Source organism: Vulpes vulpes, chromosome X (genome assembly GCF_048418805.1).
Source record: "Vulpes vulpes isolate BD-2025 chromosome X, VulVul3, whole genome shotgun sequence".
In the NCBI taxonomy this organism is placed as follows: Eukaryota; Metazoa; Chordata; class Mammalia; order Carnivora; family Canidae; genus Vulpes; species Vulpes vulpes.
The window spans coordinates 61,443,992-61,467,441 of record NC_132796.1 but is presented as its reverse complement, the minus strand read 5'-3'; the positions used below and the strand labels follow the sequence as shown (position 1 = coordinate 61,467,441).

Here is a 23,450-nt window from a genome sequence, read left to right as displayed (position 1 = left end):
AAATAATAAAAAAAAAATTAAAAAAAAAAAAACCATAAAATGTGGAGTGGGGACTAAAAATGGAGTTATGTTATGTTTTTAAATAAAAGTTGCTAATATCTTAAAATAGATGGTTATATACACAGGATCATATATATGAACCTCATGATAACCATATTGCAAAATCTGATAAAAGAAGTTTTCACCTTTTAATGTTTGTAATCTCTGGCCCTAGGCTCTCACAGAAGCTATACTTTGTTACCAAGGTCAAAATGATTTGGCAAAACCTCAAAGCCTGGGTTCTGTTTCTGGCCCAAGCACATATCTGCTGCATTAAAAAAAATAACCAAATGGGAGCATTCTGAACACAAAAGATAAGAAAAGGTGAGAAACATCCCTGGTTTCCACAAGATTAAAGTCATATAGCCCAGCCTATACTAGAAACTAAAGTCTACAACTTTCTGAAAAGTTCTTTGTGTAATAATTTGTAACTGTTTATGTAAAAAAATATATATATAATCCTATACCAAATGTTCCCTTACTGAAGCACTCTCTCCTTTGTGAAGAAGATTGTGTATACCAGACAGTCCTAACTGGAGGTTGAATAAAACTCTTACTTTTTTAAAATAAAAATTCTAAAAGGGTTGTTCATTTTGCGTCAATAAACACAAAAAAGTAGTGTAGGAGTAAAAATGTAGAGTTGTGGAACATGTTCCAATGTAAATTGCTGTCAACTTAAAATAGACTTATTTACGTAGAATCATATATGTGAACCTCCTGATAGCCACAATGCAAAATCATATAGCAAATACTAAAGAAAATGGGAAAGGAATCTACACATTAACACTAAAGAATGCCATCAAACCACAAGGAAAGAAGGAGAAAAAGAAGAAAGGAACATAGGGGAACCACAAAAACAACCAGAAAACTTTGAACAAAATGGCAGTAAGTACATACCTATCAATAATTTGAATGTAAATGGATTAATTCCTCTAATCAAAAGAAATAGAATGGCTTAATATGTTAAAATAACAAAAACAAGATAAAGCAAAAAGTCATGTCTATATTCCTTCCATGAGAGATTTACTTCAGAATTAAGGACACACAGAGACTGAAAGTGCAAAGATGGGAAAAAATTCTTCATGAAACTGGAAATGAAAAGAAAGGTGGTATAGTTCTGCTCATATCAGGCAACAGAGACTTTGAAATAAAGATTGTAGGGAAGCCTGGGTGGCTCAGTGGTTTAGCACCATCTTGGACCAGGGTGTGATCCTGGAGACTCAGGATCTAGTCCCGTGTCAGGCTCCCTGCATGGAGCCTGCTTCTCCCTCTGCCTGTGTCTCTGCCTCTCTGTGTATGTGTCTCTCATGGATAAATAAATAAAATCTTTAAACAAACTAAGATTGTAGTGAACAACAAAGAGAGGCTCTACATAATGATAAAGGTGTCTATCCAGCAAGAAGATCTAATACTTATATATGCACCCAAGTCAGGAGCCCCTAAATATGTAAATGTTAAGAGGGATAAATTATTAAATGAAGAAATTGACAGCAATATAATAATAGGGATTTTAACATGCCAGTTACATCAATGGATAGATCATATCCAGACATATGTGAAACCTTGTTTCAGTAAGACTACATTTTTCTTCAATGATCATTAGACTAGATACTAGATAATTTAATGATCATTAGACTAATACATTTAATACATTAGACTAGATAATTTAATATATATATAGAACATTCCATCCAAAAGCAGCAGAATACACATTCTTCTGAAGTGCACATGAAACATTCTCCAGGTGGATTATGTATTAGGCTACAAAACACATCTCAATAAATTGAAGAAGAACAGAATAATATGAAGCATCTTTTCTGACCACAGTGGTATAGATCTAAAAATCAATTACCAGAGGAAAACTGGAAAAACTACAAATACATGGAGATTAAACAACATACTGCTGGACAACTACAAAGTCATAGGAAAAAAATCAAAGGGAAATAGAGTACCTAGAGATAAATGAAAACAGCATTCAAAGAATACTTACTACCTACCCTCAAACCCTTCCAAAAATCAATGCAGTGGGAAAGCTTCCTTATTCATTTTCCAAGAACAGTTTTAACCTGATACCAACACCAGACACATAGACTTAAAAAAAATATAGGTCAATATCCCTAATGAAATGAATGCCAAAACTCTTAACAAAATATTTGAAACTGAATTCAGCAATACATTAAAAGGATTATATGAGGTGCCTGAGTGGCACTGTCAGTTGTGTTTCTGGCTCCTGATTTTGGCTCACGTTGTGATCTCGAGGTCATGAGATTGAGCCCAGCATCTGGCTCAGCACTCAGTGCAGAATCTACTTGAGAATCTCTCTCCCTCTCCATCTGATCCTCCTTCACATGTACTTTCTCCCTCTTAAATAAATCTTAAAAAAAATTAATAAAGGGGGTGCCTGGGTGGCCACATTGGTTAAGCATATGCCTTTGGCTCAGGTCATGATCTTGGGGTCCTAATATCAAGTCTCATATGGATTCCCCACTTAGAGGCATCTGCTGGTTCCTCTACCCCTCCATCTGTCATGCTTTCTCTTTCTCAAATAAATAAAATCTTTTTAAAAAAGGATTATACATCATGACCATGTGGTGCAAGGATGCAGGGATAATTCAACATCTACAAATAAATCAACATGATACATTGCATTAACATAATGAAAGATAAAAATCACATAATCCTATCAGTAGATGCAGAAAAAGCATTTGACAATATTCAACATTCATTTATGATAACTGTCAGTAAAGTAGGTATTGAGGTAATGTGAGCCAATACAATAAAGGCCATATATAACCAACTCAGTGCTAATATTCAATAGTGAAAAGTTGAAAGCTTTTCCTTTAAGATCAGGAACAAAAAAAGGATGACTATTATCCTTACTTTTATTCAACATAGTATTGGGAGTTCTAACCACAGCAAGTAGGCAAGTAGAAGAAATAAAATCATTCATATTGGAAAGAAAGAAGTGAAATTGTCACTATTTGCAGATGACATGATGCTATATATAGAAGACCCTAAGGACTCCATCACAAAACTATCAGAGTGAATAAGAAATCAAGAAAACAACTCCATTTTCAATAGCATCAAATGAGTAAAATAGAAATAAATTTAACCAAGGAGGTGAAGACCTGTATACTGGAAAATATTCAGTATTGATGAAAGAAATTGAAGAAGAAACAAGTGGAAAGATATTCTCTGTTCATGGATTGGAAGAATTAATATTATTAAACTGTCCAAACTATGCCAAATAAACTATAGATTTGATGTAGTCCCTATTAAAATTAAACTGAAATTTTTTACAGAACTAAACAAATAATCCTAAGATTTGTATAGGTCCCCCCCCCGAAAAAAACCTGAAAAGCCAAAAACAGTGTTGAGAAAGAACAAAGCTGGAGGTATCATGCACCCTGAATTTATTTATTTATTATTTATTTATTTATTTATTTATTTATTTATTTATTTATTTTATTTGTTTTTTAAAAAATTACCTATGAGAGAGAGAGAGCAAGAGAGAGAAAGTAGAGAAAAAGTGGTGGGGAGGGGCAGAGGGAGAGAGAGAAGCAGACTCCTGACTGAACAGGAAGCCTAGCATGGGGCTTGATCCTAGAACCTGGAGATCATGACCTGAGCCAAAGGCAGATGCTTAACCAACTAAGCCACCCAAGGGCCCCCATGCACCCCAATTTTAAACTGTATTGCAAAACTATAGTAATCAAAACAGTATGGTAATGGTGTAAAAATAGACACATTGATCAATGGAACAGTGATTCCAGAAGTAAAACCACCATGATATAGTCAATTTATTTATGACAAAGGTGGCAAGAATATACAATGGAGAAAATACAGTCTCTTTAATAAATGATGTTGGGAAAACTTGACAGCTACCTGCAAGGAATGAAAGTGGAACACTCTTACACTATATACAAAATTAACTCAAAATGGAATAAAGACTTGACTGTAAGACAAGACACCATAATCCTAGAAGAAAACTTTGATGGTAATCTCTGTGATACCAGTTTTAGCGATATGTTTTTTTGGATCTGACTCCAAAGGCAAGGGAAGCAAAAATAAACAGATGGGACTAATTCAAATTAAAAAGCTTCCACACAGCAAAGGAAACCATCAAAGAATGAATAAAGCAATGTAGTGAAAGGACAATGTAGTTCCAAATCATATATCTGATAAGGGATTAATATCCAAAATATAGAAAGAACTCATACAAGTCAATTACAAGAAACTAACAAAACAAAACAATTTTAAAAATTGGCAGATGGGGCACCTACCTGGCTAGCTAGGTCGGTAAAGCATGCACTCTTAATCTTGGGGTTGTAAGTACAAGCCCCATGTTGGGTATAGAGATTACTTAAATAACATCTTGAAAATAATTTACAATATTTTTCAGGTGAATGGTCTTCAAATGGTTGATGAGCCAATGGAAGAGGAAGAAGTAGATTCTTGCCAAGTAAGTACTTTGATTGACTCATTATGCTACATTTTTAAAATATAAGGAAGAGAACAATGGGAAAGGAGAAAATAATCTGTCAATTTAAAAAATTATTGAGGTAAGTTAATAATAAGCAAATTCAATTATAAAAATAGCATTTAAAAATATAGTTTTTCTTGTCAGAAAATTTTACATGTGAAGTTTAAGACAAATGTATTGAGGCATAATTTACATGCCATGAAGTTCCCCCATTTTAAGGGTAATGAATGAAAATTCTACTTACTAGTATATAAGTAACTGGGTTGCTTAAATACAGAATCATCAAAATTAAACAAAATAAGATTACCTTCAACTTTATGGTAGAAAAGAGATCTAATGTAGTAATATTTAACCTGAGTTCATTTAAAATCCATTTCCTGGCTTTGAGAAATTATTACATCTAAATTGTTTCAGAATTTTCTAACTAGTTTTAAAGACCACTCAGCTGGGCCACCCTGGCCCCGCCCACCAAGGTGGCCCAGCGGTTTAGCGCTGCCTTAAGCCCGGGATGTGATCCTGGAGAACCGGGATTGAGTCCCACATCGGGCTCCCTGCATGGAGCCTGCTTCTCCCTCTGCCTATGCCTCTCTGCCTCTCTCTCTCTCTCTCTGTGTCTGTCATGAATAAATAAATAAAATCTTTTTAAAAAATACATAAAGACCACTCAGGTATTGGGCCATTCTATGCTAAGCCTATGTACTAGTCCCTCACTGTACAAGATCTAGTTTTACAAAACAGTGTTCTTAAGATTTCAAGAAGGATCTAAGATGAACATTCACATTTATTTTATTTTATAATTGTCATTTAAATGGACTTTTTCACAAAATTATAGGTGTTTAAGCTGGAAGGAGCCTCAGAGATAATATTTTGAATAATCTCATTGTATAGGTAAGTCTTTTGAGACCTCGAGAGGTTGTGATTTATACAAGGTCATCAAAATAACAAGTAGCAGAAGTAAGACTTATGGCCCAGTGTACCTCATGTTAAGTCATCTGTGTATTGTGTAGACTAAAAGATGTGGAAAATAAGGAAGACATCATCCTTTTCTTATTTAGTTATGTATAAAATCAACCTTGATGTCCTCTTTTCCCTCCAAGCTGGTTTATAAGAGGATTTTTTTCAGATAGGACCAGGAGAGATATTTAAATTGGGTTTGTCCAAGATTCTTCTTTGAAGTATTCTATGTAAAAATTCACTGTCTCTGCAGACTGTGATAATATAACAATAACCTTAGTTCTGATTAACAAGAGATAAAATGTCCTTATGGCTTTTGCAATTTGCTTAATGTTAACTTAATAATAACTTAAATTTGAGTACATCTAAATGTAAATTTCCATCAAAATCATCTAAAGCTTTATCTATAGACCATATGTACTAGGAAGTATGGTACTTATGTTACTAGTTTATAGAAGGTAAAGTATAACTGGAAAATACAAAAGGCAATAGGAAAGGTAAATTTGAGAATTAATAATTTCACAGGGAAATACCATGCTCCACACCACAAGAGGCAGAAAAAAACATATGTGTGTGCAAGTGGACATATATACATATATAGCCAACATAAACACATAGATGTGTATATAGAGATATTATCAAATATTTACCATCTAATTTTTAAAAAGGAAGAATCAAGAGGTATACTTCTAATGGAAAGACAATAAAAATATACAGTGATTGATGATCTAAGTTAGACAGTCACCTTTAGTGGCTAGAAAGGGAAATCTGAAGTTTTGGAGAATTAGAGACCTAGAATCAGTTATAAGGATTTGATTTAGTTTTTAAGAAAGATTTTATTTATTCATTCATTCATTCATTCATTCATTCATTTATTGAGAGGAAGAGAGGAACAAACAAGCAGGGGGAATAGCAGGCAGAGGGAGAGGGAGAGGCAGGCTCCTGGCTGAGCAGAGAGGAAGGAAGGACCTGAACTGACGATGCTTAACCAACTGAGCCACCCAGAAGCCCCAGGATTTGATTTAGTTTATATTCTGAGTTATGTAATTTTTTTTTATTAGAGTGGTATCTAAACTTTTAAAATAATGTACATTTACTGTGTGATGGTTCAGGTGCTCATTTGGTATCAGTTAAATCATATGAGTGATAAGAAACACTAACCCTATAAATTTATCTCTTTGTTTAATGTTTTCATATATAGGATTTTTGGGGATATGTTTGCCTGTTCCAGTGTGATGCCGAGAACTGTGTTTTTTTCTGGTTGCCCCTTTTTTATTTTTTAATAATGAAGGGTTGTAGAGATTGCCCTGTGATGCATAAATTCTTTAAACAGTATTCTTTAAATCTGAACTTAGGTATTGCCTATGTTGCCTGATGCTGTTTTGTTATTGACTGTTTTAGGCAACTAATCCACTTCATCTCACTTATAGCTTTGGACTTTCATGGTCTTCTGACCCTTTTTTTCAGTTAAAACTCTCTGTCTCATATATACATATATATGAGATATGGGAAGCAATTTACTTAATTTATATAATGTATATATTATCGCCATCTGATTAACAAAACTATAGTTTGTATAATTTTAATATGTCCAGATTATAATAATGAATTTTTCCATTTCTCAATACAGTATTCATATTTGGTTAAGTATTAAGTAGCAGGTCAGTGATAGAAGATATTTGATATTATATTTCAGTATCTAGTTCCCTATTTCTCCCAGTAATGTCCAGGATAGAAAAAATAGATGTTATTATTCTTCTTTAGTAGATTACTAACATGAATTATTTTATGTTGTCAAAATAATTAGAGATATATTTGGTAGTTTATGATCCACTCATATTTACTATTAAAGTTTGTATGGAATGGTTATGACTTCCTCAAGTTAATTAAATATTTTAATGCTACCAATGTTTTAGGAATTTCAGAAGAAGAATCATTTAACAGTTAGATTTATGTTAATTTGATTTTCACAACATCAGAATTATGTTTAGTCTCTAAATTGAAAGATATTTTTATTACCCAGAAATGTAAAGGTTACATTTAATTGAAAATGTACATAAAAAACTGATTTCCTGATACTTTGAGGCCCTACATTTCTAATTTTAGAAACCGTTCTTGACATACATCTCTGTTAAGGATCCTTTAAGAAATATTGTTTTACAAGTGTACTTGACTTAAACTCATGTGTAGCTATAAGTAGGAAATCCTTTAAGTTGGGGGGTGCTGATTCTTTTAGGGTAGATTTTTCCCTCCTTTATTTCTCTTTCCATTCTAGACATTTATCCTTGATGCTCTTCAATATTTTTCCCCTTGAAAAATTGGTTTTTACTACTGCTTTGTATTCATTTAGCATTTAAAAATAATTTGACCCTTTGCGAGTTGAGATGGCAGAGTAGTAGGGGTGCCCCAGGCTTGCCTTATCTTAAAAACACAGCTAGATAATAATTATCAAATCCTTCTGAACATACAGGAAATTGATCTGAGGACTGAGAGAAAAACCTGAGTAAATAGAAGGAGAAAAGACGCCACATTGTGGAGGGTAGGAAATGTGCAGATGTCATTTGAGGAACAAAAAAATCAGGATGATGCATAGGGAAGGGAGACCTGATCAAGGAGGGGGGGGGAGAGAGAGGTAAAGAGAGAGAGAGAGAGAGAGAGAGAGTAGGCTCAAGGCATTGTGCAAAAAACACTCTCCCCCACCAAACAATTAACAAGAAAAACAAGAGGGGCTGATTATCACAAGTTTTTACAAGCAGTGTTGCTCAATGTCTGAGGTTTTAGAAGTCTGCCATCACTAGTGTGGAGCCTGGTGGGCATAGAGGTGCTCCTGTGGAGAAGGAAGGGAGAGACCCAGGAGTGGCCATTGCAGTTTGAGGAGCTGAGAATCTCACTGGGAGAGGCAGTTCTCCTTCTTTAAGTGCATTTGGGAGAGGTGGCACTGCCTCTACAGGGACAAAAGAGCACGTGGGCACCACTGAGCAAGCCTGTTTATTAGTATAGGAACTGAGGCTCCCACCGAGGGCAGCTAACCTGGATGCTAACTTTTTGCTGTGTTTTTACCATAAATTCCAAGCCCCTACATGTTCCTGTCACTGACCTTCTGGAAAAAAACCTACACCAGCTAGTGCAATGAGACCCTCTCCTGGAGGATCATTGAGGGTCTGTGAAGTGCCAGGTCCCTAAAATTTGGAATTTTGAAACCAAACTGGCATACCTGAGATAAAATACAGGAGCATTGTGCAACCAAATTGGCAGAAGGCTCAGAAAAAGACAGGGTAAAGGCAGGGATCTAAGGGATGCATGGCACAAACTAGGGGAGATTGTTTGCTCTTCTGAGAGGGCTTCCTGAATAGCTGTTAGCATGAAATCTCCTCTTCAGAAATGAGAAAGCTGGTTGATGCCATTTTTATCTATGCCCATCAGGAAGGATGTACTTCAGTGAGCAGCACATCAACCATAGTGGAGGCTTGAACCACTTACATCAAGCCCACTCCCCTGCACTGTGCAGGCACTTTTTTTTTAACTAGGGCAAGTGTGCCTCAAACTCAGAGCATCAGTGGACCCTGCTGCCAGAAGACCAGCAAAAATTGCCCACTTACACCAGTCTACTGACAATAGAGTGCTAAAAAAGCTGTAGGGGAAATAGGATCTAGGAGAAATAGGAACTAGCCTCTTTTAACAAGCAGACTGAAACACACCTAGTTAAAACTTGCCACTCACTGGAGAAGGGACAAGCATTCCCCACTTGGGGGAAATGAGAAAGGCAAAGAGAAACTCTGTAGGGCAATGACTTGAGGGAAAGAGCAGCCAAAACACAATAGTAGAGTGCACACAGAATACACCAGAAGTATTTCCTAAAGCATGAGGCCCTGAGCAGTATAGGACCTCTTCTTCATAGAGCCACTACTTTTAGGAGCAGGAAACAGAATAGGCTTTCCTAAGACACAGAAGACAGAGAACTAGACAAAATGTCAAGATGGAGGAATTCATCCCAAAAGAAAGAACAAGAAGTCATGGATAGGGATCTCATCAAAACAGATGTAATAAACATGCCAGAACCAGAATTTAAAACAAGAATCACAAAGATACTAGGTGGGTTTGAGAAAAGCATAGAAGACATCAGGGAGTCCATTTCTGCAGAGATAAAAGACCTAAAGTCTAGCCCAGCTAAAATAAAAAATGCTATAACAGAGATGTGAAACTGACAGGATATAATGACTACAAGGAGTGAACAAGTATAAGAATAAATAAGTGATAAAGAAGATTAAATTGTTGAAAATACTGAAGCAGAAGAGGGAAAGAAAAAATATTGGGTCACAAATCTAGAATTAGGGAGCTCAGCAACTATATGAAGCATAATAACATTCATACCATAGGCGTCTCAGCAGAAGAGAGGGAAAAAGGGGCAGAAGATTTATTTGAGGAAATCATAGCTGAAAAATTCCCTAATCTGGGGGAAGGAAATAGCCATCCAAATCCAGGAGGTTGAGAGAACGCCCATCAAGATCAACAAGATCAAAAACCAACATCAAGATATATCATAGTTAAATTTGCAAAATATAGGGTAAAATCCTAAAAGGAGCAAGGCAAAAGAGGTCCCTAACTTACAAGGAAAGAAAAATAAGGTTAGCAGCAGATCTCTACACAGAAATGTGGCATATCTTCAACATGTTGAATGGGAAAAATATGCATCCAAGAGTACTTTATCCAGCAAGACTGTCCTTCAGAACAGAAGGAGATATAAACAGTTTCCCAGACAAAAACTAAAGGAGTTCATAACAACTAAACCAGCTCTGCAAGAAATATTAAAAGAGACTCTTTGAGTGGGAAAATAAGACCAAAAGCAAGAGAGACTAGAAAGGAACAGAGGAAATCTCCAGAAACACTGACTTTACAGGCAATGCAATGGCACTAATTTCCTATCAATAGTCGCTTTCAATGTAAATGAACTAAATTCTACAATCAAAAGTTATAGGGTATCAGACTGCATAAAACAAAACAAAACAAAACAAAACAAGACCCATCTATAAGCTGCCTAAAAGAGACTCATTTTAGACCTATGGACACCTGCAGATTGAAAGTGAGGGGATGGAGAATCATCATGGTGATGGACATCAAATGAAAATAAAAATAACCATACTTATATCAAACTAGATTTTAAACCAAAGATCATAACAAGAGATGAAGGGCAGTATATCAATATATAAGGGTTATCTAACAAGATCTAACAATTGTAAATATGCCCCAACTTTGGAGCACTGAAATATATAAATCAATGAATAACAAACATAAGAAAACACATTGACAATAATACAATAATAGTAGGAGACTTCAATACCCTACATATATCAATAGACAGATTATCTAATCAGAAAATCAACAAGGAAATAATAGCTTTGAAGGACATGCTGGACCAGATCAACTTAATGGATATATTCAGAACATTTCATCCTAAAGCAGCGGAACACACAGTATCTTGGAGTGCACATGCAACATTCTGCAGGATAGATCACATACTGGGTCACAAATCAGCCCTCAACAAGTTCCACAAAGCTATGAAACTAGGGGTCATTGGCAAATATCTTCTCCCATTCTGTAGGTTGTCTTTTAGTTTTCTTGACTATTTCTTTTGCTGTGAAGAAGGTTTTTATCTTGATGAAGTCCAAATAATTCATTTTTGCTTTTGTTTCCCTTGCCTTTATGGATGTATCTTGCAAGAAGTTGCTGTGGCCAAGTTCAAAAAGGGTGTTGCCTGCGTTCTCCTCTAGTATTCTGATGGATTCTTGTCTCATATTTAGATCTTTTGGTGTCCATCGAAAGATGAATGGATAAAGAAAATGTGGTATATATATATATACAATGGAATATTACTCAGCCATTAGAAACGACAAATACCAACAATTTGGTTCGACGTGGATGAAACTGGAGGGTGTTATGCTGAGTGAAATAAATCAAAGGGAGAAGTACAAACATTATATGCTCTCATTTATTTGGGGAATATAAAAAATAGTGAAAGGGAATAAAGGGGAAAGGAGAGAAAATGAGTGAAAATATCAGAGAGGGTGACAAAACATGAGAGACACCTAACTTTAGGAAATGAACAAGGGGTAGTGGAAAGGGAGGTGCACAGGGGATTGGGATGACTGGGTGATGGGTACTGAGGGGGGCACTTGGCAGGATGAGCACTGGGTGTTATGCTTTATGTTGGCAAATTGAACTCCAATAAAAAAAAGAACAAAAAAAAAAAAGAATAAAAAAAGGAAGACTGGCTCTTTGAAATAATTAATGAAATGGATGAATCCCTAGCCAGATTTATCACAAAGAAAAGAAAAAGTACCCAAATAATATCACAAATGAGAAAGAGGAGATCATGACCAATACCAGAAAAATACAAATAATTGTAAGAGAATATTATAAAACATAATATGCCAACAAATTTGGCAATCGTGAAGAAATAGATAAATTCCAAAAACATACGAAATGTCAACAAAGAAATGGAGAAATACAAAACTTTAGCAGGCCAATAACCAGCAAAGAAACTGAATCACTAATCAAAAATCTACCAACAAGCATAAGTTCAGGGCCAGATGGCTTCCCAGGGGAATTCTACCAGTTAGTTATTTAAAGAGGAGTTGATACCTATTGTTCTGAAACTTCCAAAAATAGAAATGGAAGGAAAATTTCCAAACCCATTCTGTAAGGCTAGCACTACCCTGATTTCTAAACGAGACAAAGACACCACCTAAAAGGAGCAGGCTAATATCTCTGATGAACATAGTTGCAAAATTTCTCAACAAAATACTAACAAATTAAATTCAACAGTACATTAAAGGAATCATTCAACAACATGAAGTGGGATTTATTCCTGGGCTCGAAGGGTGGTTCCATATTCACAAGTCAATCAACGTGTTATGCCACATTAACAAACAAAAGAATAAGAACCTTAATGATCCTGTCAATAGATGGAGAAAAGGCATTTGGCAAAGTACAGCATCCACTTTTGATAAAAACCCTTGAAAAAATGAGGATAGAAGGAACATATCTCAACATAGTAAAGGCCATATATGAAAACATCCACAGGTAAAATCATCCTTAATGGAGAAAAACAGAGCTTACAAGAAAGGGATGTCCACTCTCACTTCTGTTATTTAACACAGTACTAGAAGTCCTAACCTCAGGAATCAGACAACAAAAAGAAATAAAATGCATCCAAACTGGCAAGAAAGAAGTCAAGCTTTCACTACTTGCAGATGACATAATACTTTGTAGAAACTCAAAAGACGGGATGCCTGTGTGTCTCAGTGGTTGAGCGTCTGCCTTTGACCCATGGCTTGATCCTGGATTCCTGGGATCAAGTCCCACATCAGGATCCCTGCATGGAGCTTGCTTCTCTCTCTGCTTGTATCTCTGCCTCTCTCATGAATAAATAAAATCTTTAAATAAAATAAACTCAAAATTCTCCACCAAAAAATTGCTCAAACTGATAAAAGAATTCAGTAAATTTGCAGGACATAAAATCAAGGTACTCAAATTTGTTGCATTTCTGTACATAATTAATGAAGCAGTAGAAAGATAAATGAAGGAATCTATCCCACTTACAACCATAAGAAACCTAGGAATAAACCTAATCAAGAAGATAAAATATATGTATTCTGAGAAAAATAGTATAGCAATGCAGGCATACCTCAAGAAGCAAGAATAATCTGAAGTATATAACCTAACAGTACACCTAAAGCAGCCAGAAGAGGAAGAGTGTATAAAACCTAAATCCTGTAGAAGAAGGGAAATAATAAAGATTAGAGCAAAAACACATGATACAGAAATAAAAAAAAAAAACCAGCAGCATAGATTAATGTAACTAGGAGCCTATTCTTTGAAAGAATTACAATGGATAAACCTGTAGCAAGACTTATCAAAAAGAAAGTACCCAGATAAAATCATTAATGAAAGAGGAACGATCACAACCAGCACCACTGAAATACAATTATAAGAGAATATTATGAAGAAGCATGCATCCAAAAATTGGGCACCTGGAGGAAATGGATATATTCCTGGAAACATATAAACTACCAACATTGAAACAGGACAAAATAGAAAATTTGAGCAAATTCATAACCAGAAAAGAAATTGAATCAGTAATCAAAAAACCCACAACAAAGAAGAGTCTATGGCCATTTGGGTTCTCAGGAGTATTCTACCAATCATTTAAAAAGAGTTAATAACTATTTTTCTCCAACTACTCAAAAAAATAGAAAAGGAAGGAAAACTTTTAAACTATTTCTTTGAGACTAGCATTATCTTGGTTTTAAAACTACACGAAGATCCCACTACAAATCAGCCAAGATGCCTGATGTACATGGTTGCAAAAATTCTCAACAAGAGACTAACAAATTAAATCCAACAGTTCTTTAAAAAATATTCACTGTGATCTGGACATGTTTAACCTGGCTTCAAGCCTGGTTTAGTATTCACAAATCCATCAACGTGATATAACACATTAATCAAAGAAAGGACAAGAACCATATGATCCTCTCAATAGATACAGAAAACACATTTGATAAAATACAGCATCCATTGTTGATGAAAGACTTCAAAGAAATAGGGGAATTGGTAACATACCCCAATAACATAAAACATATATATTAAAGGCCCATATATATGGTCAGGAACAACACAGGGATGTCCACTGTCACCATTGTGATTTAACAAAGTATTGTAAGTCCTAGTCCCAGCAATCAGACAACAAAAAGAAATAAAAGGCATCCAAATCAGCAGAGTAGTACTCAAATTTCCACTCATCGCAGATGACATGACACTCTAAGTAGAAAACCCTGAAGACTATACCAAAAATTGTTAGAACTGGAGGGGAAAGATGGTGGAAGAGTAGGGTCACCAAGTCACCTGTCCCCACAAAATTACCTAGATAACCTTCAAATAATCCTGAAAATCTATGAATTTGGCCTGAGATTTAAAGAGACAACAGCTGGAATGCTACGATGAGAAGAGATCACGCTTCAATCAAAGTAGGAAGAGGGGAAAAAAGAAATAAAGAAACAAAAGGCATGCAAGAGGGAGGGGCCCCGCGAGGAGCCAGGCTAAAGCCCGGTCGGTGTCCCCAGGACAGGAAAGCCCTGCCTGGAGAAGCAGGAACTTCGCCAATCTTCCCGGACAGAAAAGCACCAGAAAGGGCTGGCAGGATATATTCAGGGTCCTAAATGAGAAAAACATGCAGCCAAGAATACTTTATCCACAAGGCTCTCATTCAAAATAGAAGGAGAGATAAAGAGCTTCCAAGACAGGCAAAACTGAAAGAATATGTAACCACCAAAACAGCTCTGCAAGATATAATAAGGGGGACTCTTAAAATTCTTCTTTAAGAAGATGTACAATGGAACAATCCACAAAAACAGGGACTGAATAGGTATCATGATGACCCCAAACTCGTATCTTTCAAAAGTAACTCTGAATGTAAATGGACTTTATGACCCAATTAAAAGGCGCAGAGTTTCAGACTGGATAAAAAAGCAGGACCCATCTATTTGCTGCCTACAAGAGACTCATTTCAGACATAAGGACACCTAAAGCCTGAAAATAAAAGGTTGGAGAACCATTTACCATTCAAGTGGTCCTCAAAAGAAAGCAGGGGTAGCCATCCTTATATCAGATAAACTAAAATTTATTCCGAAGACTGTCGAGAGATGAAGAGAGACACTATATCATACTTAAAGGATCTATCCAAGAAGAGGACTTAACAGTCATCAATATATATGCCCCGAATGTGGGAGCTGCCAAATATATCAATCAATTAATAACCAAAGTAAAGACACGTAGATAATAATACACTTATACTTGGTGACTTCAGTCTAGCAATCTAGCGCTCTCTACACTTGATAGGTCTTCTAAGCACAACATCTCCAAAGAAACAAGAGCTTTAAATGATACACTGGACCAGATGGATTTCATAGATATCTACAGAACTTTATGTACAAACGGAACTGAATACACATTCTTCTCAAGTGCATATGGAACTTTCTCTAGAATATATCACAAACTGGGTCACATTTCAGGTCTGAATCGATACCAAAAGATTGGGATGGTCCCCTGCGTATTCTCAGACCGTAATGCCTTAAAGTTAGAACTAAATCACAAGAAAAAGTTTGGAAGGATTTCAAACACGTGGAGGTTAAGGACCATCTTGCTAAAAGATGAAAGGGTCAACCAAGAAATTAAGGAAAAATTGAAAAGGTTCATGGAAACTGATGAGAATGAAGATACAACCGTTCAAAATCTTTGGGATACAGCAAAAGCAGTCCTGAGGGGGAAATACATTGCAATACAAGCATCCATCTAAAACCTGGAAAGAACTCAAATACAAAAGCTAACCTTACACCTAAAGGAGTTAGAGAAAAAACAGCAAATAGATCTTACACCCAGCAGAAGAAGATAGTTAATTAAGATTCGAGCAGAACTCAATGAAATCGAGACCAGAAGAACTGTGGAGCAGATCAACAAAACCAGGAGTTGTTTCTTTGAAAGAACTAATAAGATAGATAAACCATTAGCCAGCCTTATTAAAAAGAAGAGAGAAAAGACTCAAATAATAAAATCATGAATGAGAAAGGAGAGATCCCCACCAACACCAAGGAAAAACAAACGATTTTAAAAACATTATGAACAGCTATACGCCAATAAATTAGGCAATCTAGAAGAAATGGACGCATTTCTGGAAAGCCACAAACTACCAAAACTGGAACTGGAAGAAATAGAAAATCTGAGCAAGCCAGAAACCATGGAGGAAATTGAAGCAGTCATCAAAAACCTCCCAAGACACAAGAGTCCAGGGCCAGATGGCTTCCCAGGTGAATTCTATCAAACGTTTAAAGAAGAAATCATACCTATTCTACTAAAGCTGTTTGGAAAGATAGAAAGAGATGGAGTACTTCCAAATTCATTCTATGAGGCCAGCATCACGTTAATTCCAAAACCAGACAAAGACCCCACCAAAAAGGAGAATTACAGACCAATATCCCTGATGAACATGGATGCAAAAATTCTCAACAACATACTAGCCAGTAGGATACAACAATACATTAAGAAGATTATTCACCCTGACCCAATAGGATTTATAACCCAGGATGCAAGGCTGGTTCAACACTCGTAAAAGAATCACTGTGATTCATCATCTCAGCAAGAGAAAAAACAAGAAATGTATGATCCTCTCATTAGATGCAGAGAAAGCATTTGACAAAATAGAGCATCCATTCCTGATCAAAACTCTTCAGAGTGTAGGGACAGAGGGAACCTTCCTCAACATCTTAAAAGCCATCTACGAAAAGCCCACAACAAATATTATTCTCAATGGGGAAGCACTGGGAGCCTTTCTCTAAGATAAGGAAGATGATAGGGATGTCCACTCTCACCACTGCTATTCAACATAGTACTAGAAGTCCGAGCCTCAGCAATCAGGCAACAAAAAGACATTAAAGGCATTCAAATTGGCAAAGAAGAAATCAAACTCTCCCTCTTCGTCGATGACATAATACGGGCACTGAGGTGGACACTTGACGGGATGAGCACTGGGTGTTTTTCTGTATGTTGGTAAATTGAACACCAATAAAAATTAATTAAAAAAAAAAAAAAGAAAATCCAAAAGACTCCACCCCAAGATTTCTAGAAATCATACAGGAAGTTGGCAGTGTGGCAGGATACAAAATCAATGCCCAGAAGTCAGTGGCATTTCTCTACACTAAAAGTGAGACTGAAGAAAGAGAAATTAAGGAGTCAATCCCATTTACAATTGCACCCAAAACATAAGATACCTAGTAATAAACCTAACCAAAGAGGTGAAGGATCTATACCCTAAAAACTATACAACATTTCTGAAAGAAATTGAAAAAGACACAAAGAGATGGAAAAATATTCCTCGCTCATGGATTGGAAGAATTAATATATAGTGAAAATGTCAATGTTACCCAGGGCGATTTACCCTTTTAATGCAATCCCTATCAAAATACCATGGACTTTCTTCAGAGAGTTTGAACAAATTATTTTAAGATTTGTGTGGAATCAAAAACACCTCGAGTAGCCAGGGGAATTTTAAAAAAGGAAATCCGTAGCTGGAGGCATCACAAGGCCAGATTTCAGGTTGTACTACAAAGCTGTGGTCATCAAGACAGCGTGGTACTGGCACAAAAACAGACACATAAAAAAAAAAAAACAGACACATAGATCATTGGAACAGAATAGAGAATCCAGAAGTGGACCCTCAACTTTATGGTGAACTAATATTCGACAAAGGAGGAAAGACTATCCACTGGAAGAAAGACCGTCTCTTCAATAAATGGTGCTGGGAAAATTGGACATCCACATGCAGAAGAAGGAAACTAGACCACTTTCTTTCACCATACGCAAGGATAAAATCAAAATGGATAAAAGATCTAAATGTGAGACAAGATTCCATCAAAATCCTAGAGGAGAACACAGGCAACACCCTTTTTGAACTTGGCCACAGCAACTTCTTGCAAGATACATCCACGAAGGCAAAAGAAAGAAAAGCAAAAATTGAACTATTGGGATTTCATGAAGATAATCTTTTGCACAGCAAAGGATACTGTCAACAAAACTAAAAGACAGCCTACAGAATGGGAGAAGATATTTGCCAATGACTTATCAGATAAAGGGCTAGTTTCCAAGATCTATAAAGAACCTATTATAGTCAACAGCAAAGAAAAAAACAATCCAATCATGAAATAGGCAAAAGATATAAACATAAATCTCACATAGGACCACATAGACATGGCCAACAAGCACATGAGAAAATGCTCTGCATCACTTGCCATCAAGGAAATAGAAATCAAAACCTCAATGAGATACCACCTCACACCAGTGAGAATGGGGAAAATTAACAAGGCAGGAAACCACAAATATTGGAGAGGATGCGGAGAAAAGGGACCCTCTTAGACTGGTGGTGGGAATGTGAACTGGTGCAGCCACTCTGGAAAACTGTGTGGAGGTTCCTCAAAGAGTTAAAAATAGATCTGCCCTACGACGCAGCAATTGCACTGCTGGGGATTTACCTCAAAGATACAGATGCAGTGAAACGCTGGACACCTGCACCCCAATGTTTATAGCAGCCATGCCCACAATAGCCAAACTGTCGAAGGAGCTTTGGTGTCCATCGAAAGATGAATGGATAAAGAAGATGTGGGGGGATCCCTGGGTGGCGCAGCGGTTTGGCGCCTGCCTTTGGCCCAGGGCGCGATCCTGGAGACCCGGGATCGAATCCCACATCAGGCTCCTGGTGCATGGAGCCTGCTTCTCCCTCTGCCTTTGTCTCTGCCTCTCTCTCTCTCTCTGTGTGGCTGTCATAAATAAATAAAAATTAAAAAAAATATTTTAAAAAAAAGATGTGTTATATGTATACAATGGAATATTGCTCAGCCATTAGAAATGACAAAATCCCACCATTTGCTTTGAGGTGGATGTAACTGGAGTGTATTATGCTGAGTGAAATAAGTCGATCGGAGAAGGACAAACAATATATGTTCTCATTCATTTGGGGAATATAAAAAATAGTGAAAAGGAATAAAGGAGAAAGGAGAAAAAATGAATGGGAACTATCATAAAAGGAGAGAGAAAATTAAAGACTTGTAACTCTGGGAAACGAACTAGGGGTGGTGGAAGTGCAGTTGGGGGGGTGGGAGTGACAGTGTGACGGGCACTGAGGTGGGCACTTGATGGGGTGAGCACTGGGTGTTATTCTATATGTTGGCAAATTGAGCACCAATACAAATAAATTTATAAAAAATTGTTAGAACTAATTTATGAATTCATCAACATCACATAATACAAAATCAATTACATTTGCCTTTCTCTACACTAACATTGTAGAAGCAGAAAGAAAAATGAAGTAATCGATTCCCATTTACAATTGAACCAAAAAGCATAAGATACCAAGGAATAAACCTAACCAAAGAGGTAAAAGAAAGGCATTCTGAATACTATAAAACCCTGATGAAAGAATTTGAAGATGACACGAAGAAATGAAAAGAAATGAAGAAATGACATGAAGAAATGAAAAGACACTCCAGCCTTATTCATTGGAAGAATAAACCTTTTTAAAATGTCTTTACTACCCAAATCAATCTACATATTTACCCAAATCAATCTTTTCAAAATACCACCATTTTTCACAGATCTAGAACAGTATTAACATTTGTATGAAACCACAAAAGACCCCAAGTGGTCATAACAATCTTGAAAAAGTAAAGTGAAGCTGGAGGAAACACAATTCTGGATTTAAAGCTATATTACAAAACTGTAGTCATGAAGACAGTATGGTACTGGCACAAAAACAGACACATAGATCAATGGAACAGAATAGAGAACCCAGAAGTGGACCCACACCGATACCAATTCATGCTCAACAAACTGGGAAAGAATATCTAATGGAAAAACAACAGTATTTTCAACAAATGACATTGGGAAAACTGGATGACCCCATGCAGAAGAATGAATCTGGACCACTTTCTTATACCATACACAAAAATGAATTCAAAATGGTTGAAAGACCTAAATGTGAGACAGGAAACCGTAAAAATCCTGAAGAATAACACAGGTAGTAACCACTTTGACATTGGCTGCAAAGACTTCTTACTGGACATTCTCTTGAGGCAAGGGAAACAAAAGTAAAAATGAACTATTGATTTAAAGAAATGAACTATTGGGGGGATCCCTGGGTGGCTCAGCGGTTTAGTGCCTGCCTTTGGCCCAAGGCACGATCCTGGAGTTCCGGGATTGAGTCCCATGTCGGGCTCCCAGCCTGGAACCTGCTTCTCCCTCCTCCTGTGTCTCTGCCTCTCTCCCTCTCTCTCCCTTTGTCTATCATAAATAAATAAATAAATCTTAAAAAAATGAACTGTTGGGACTTCATCACAATAAAACTTCTGCACAGTGAAAGAAACAATCAACAAAACTAAAAGGCCACCTGCAGAATTGGGGAAGATATTTGCAAATGACCTATCTGATAAAGCGTTATCCAAAATCTGTAAAGACATTATCACACTCAACACCCAAAAAGCAAATAATCCATTTTATAAATGGGCAGTACACATTAATAGACTTTTTTCCAAAGAAGACTACAGATGGCTAATAAGCACATGAAACGATGCTCAGCATCAGTCATCATCACGGAAAGACAAATCCAAACAATGAGATACCAACTTATCCCTGTCAGAATGGCTAAAATTAACAATACAGGAAACAAATTTTGGTGAGAATATGTAGAAAGGGAAACCCTTTCATACTGTTGGTGGGATTGCAAAGTGCTGTAGCCACTCTGGAAAATAGCATGGTGGTTCCTCAAAAAGTTAAAAATATAACTGCCACTGGACCAGCAATCACACTAATAGGTATTTATGCAATGGATACAAAAATACTATTTCAATGGGGCACGTGTATCCTGATTTTTATAGCAGCATTGTCAACAATAGGTAAGTTATGGAAAGATCCTTTGTGTCCATCAACTGATGATAGATAAAGAGGACGTCAGCTATAAAACGAACGATACTTGCCATTTGCCGTGATTTGGATGGTGGTAGAGTGTATTATGCTAAGTGAAAACAAAGAAAGATAAATATCATATGATTTCACTCACACGTGGAATTTAAGAAACAACAGATGAAATAGAAGTAGAAGAAAAAAATAGATGGAGGCACACCATAAGAGACTTTTAACTAGAGAAAGCAAACTGCAGGTTGATGAAGACAGGTGGGCAGGGGAATGGGCTCAATAGTTGATGGTTATTAAGAAGGGTACTCGTGATCAGCACTTGGTGTTATATGTAAGTGATGAATAATTAAATTCTATTCCTGAAACCGTTATTACAATATGTGTTGACTAACTATAATTTAAAGAAAAACTTGAAAAAAATATAATGCACTATAAAAAACTACAGCTAATATAATAAAGGGAAAAGTTTTGCAATAGAAAAATTATTTCAAACCCTTGTACTGTAGATATGCAAAACTCTTTGATAAACAATTACTGTTCATCTAAATATTGATGCCTAGTCAATAGTAGGTGCAGTTGTATGCTATACCAGAAGCAATGCAAAGATAAATAGAACAAATAATTCAATAACTTCAATTTTATAGACATACTGTGTTTTTCTCAGTTCTCAGTTGACTCTGTCATGCAGGTCTGAAATAGGGCAAATTTTATTGCTATTTTATAGATGAGGGAACTAAAGAGCTGATCCTAGTAAATAGAATAGTCCAAGCCAAGAGGGAACTAGTTTGCTACCCTTGTTTGATTTTCAGTCAATACAAATTTGTACTATTTTCCTAGCCTAAATATTCTGTAATTACTTTCTAATAAGTACATTATTTGAGGCGTTTCGCTCACCCTGGTGGTGTTTTGACATTTACATTATTATTACTGTTAGCCTTCTTTCATAGTATGCTGATACTTAGCTTGGTTTTCCTTGACCCTAGATTATTCACTGCATGCGAAGAGTACATCAAGCTGCTTTCCCAGATCTCTGCATGTACATTTTAATAAATCTATAACTAAATGCTTTTGGAATTTCTCGGTGATCAAACTGTCCTATCTACCCAGAAATATAGCAAATGTTTGAACAGATGGATATTGCAATAATGTATAAAACCCATAAAATAATGCTTTAAAAATCTGTCTTCATTTTCACTTTTTAGTTTTAATTCCAGTATAGTTAACATGCAGTGTTATATTAGGTTCAGGTGTACAATATAGTGACTTAACAATTCCATACATCACCCCATGCTCATCATGACAAGTACACTCTATGTCCATCATCTATTTCACCTATCCCCCACCACCTTCCCTCTGATAACCATCAGTTCTTAATAATTAAGAGTCTGTTTATTGGCATATCTCTTTCTTTTTTCCCCCTTTACTCATTTATTTTGTTTCTTAAATTCCACATATGGGTGAAATCATATGATATTTGTCTTTCTCTGACTTACTTCTCTTAGCACTATACTCTCTTGGTCCATCCCTCTTGTTTTGACCTGTTTTCTGGAGGTATCTATGCTTATAGGAAGCAGTCATAATAATATCATATAGTATGATTTCCTAATAAATTGTCTTCAGTTTCTTTTTCTCATTAACAGGTGATTTCAAGTCAGTTGTCAAAAGATTGGGGCAGTAGTGTATTTTGCATTTTGTTTTATATTCTATCAGTATATTTTTCCAGTATAAACAGTATTGTTGGCTCCCTGAATTAAAAAGATGATCACAGATTGTAGAGGTCAGAACATACTGTTTTGGTTGTGATTGGGCCTTCATAATTTTTGTATTTATCAACAATTACTATGATATTCCAACAAAAAAACTAACTCACCTTCATTCTCGCCTCAGATTTGTCATGTTGTTTTGGAAAGAACAGTGGTTCCTATTTCAAAGTTATTAAATCTTAATTTCACACTGTTAGCTTTCTTTACAGATATCAACTATGATTAGGTACTATGTATAAGTTTGTTAGGGCTGCCATAACTAAGTATCACATACCAAGTAACTTATACAACAAATCTATTTTCTCACAATTCTGGAGGCTAGAAGTTCAAGAGCAAATTGTTGGCAAAGTTAATTTCTTCTGAGGTCTGTTTCCTTGGCTTATAGATGTCAGTCTTCTCCCTGTGCTTTTACATGCTTTTTCTTCTGTGTGTGTCTATGTCTTAATCTTCTCTTCTTAAAGGAACACCAGTCATATTTGATAAGGGTTCATCCTAATGACCTTATTTTTTTAATACCCTGTCTCCAAATAGTCACATTCTGAGGTGCTGGGGGTTAAGACTTCAGCACATGAATTTTGAGGGGAAACGATTCAGCCCATAACATACTGTATACCTTTTTGTTTCATTAAGGGATGTGACATATCTGACAAAATTTGTTATCCTCCAGTCTACATTTTATCTCTGTATCCCAAGTAGGTAGC

The 23,450-nt window shown here is 36.1% G+C and overlaps 1 protein-coding gene across 16 annotated transcripts in view; it reads left to right on the top strand.

The window, feature by feature from the left end:
* Positions 1 to 23,450, top strand: part of RPS6KA6 (ribosomal protein S6 kinase A6) — a 216,849-nt gene that overhangs the window by 49,556 nt on the left and 143,843 nt on the right. For 15 of the 16 annotated variants that reach the window (XM_072744751.1, XM_072744749.1, XM_072744756.1 and 12 more), the window contains one exon: positions 4,442 to 4,501. In XM_072744751.1, coding sequence (XP_072600852.1) covers positions 4,442 to 4,501 — 60 coding nt within the window. Of the gene's footprint in view, positions 1 to 300; positions 364 to 4,441; positions 4,502 to 23,450 lie in introns of those variants that run through there. The other variant, XM_072744748.1, reaches the window with a different exon arrangement.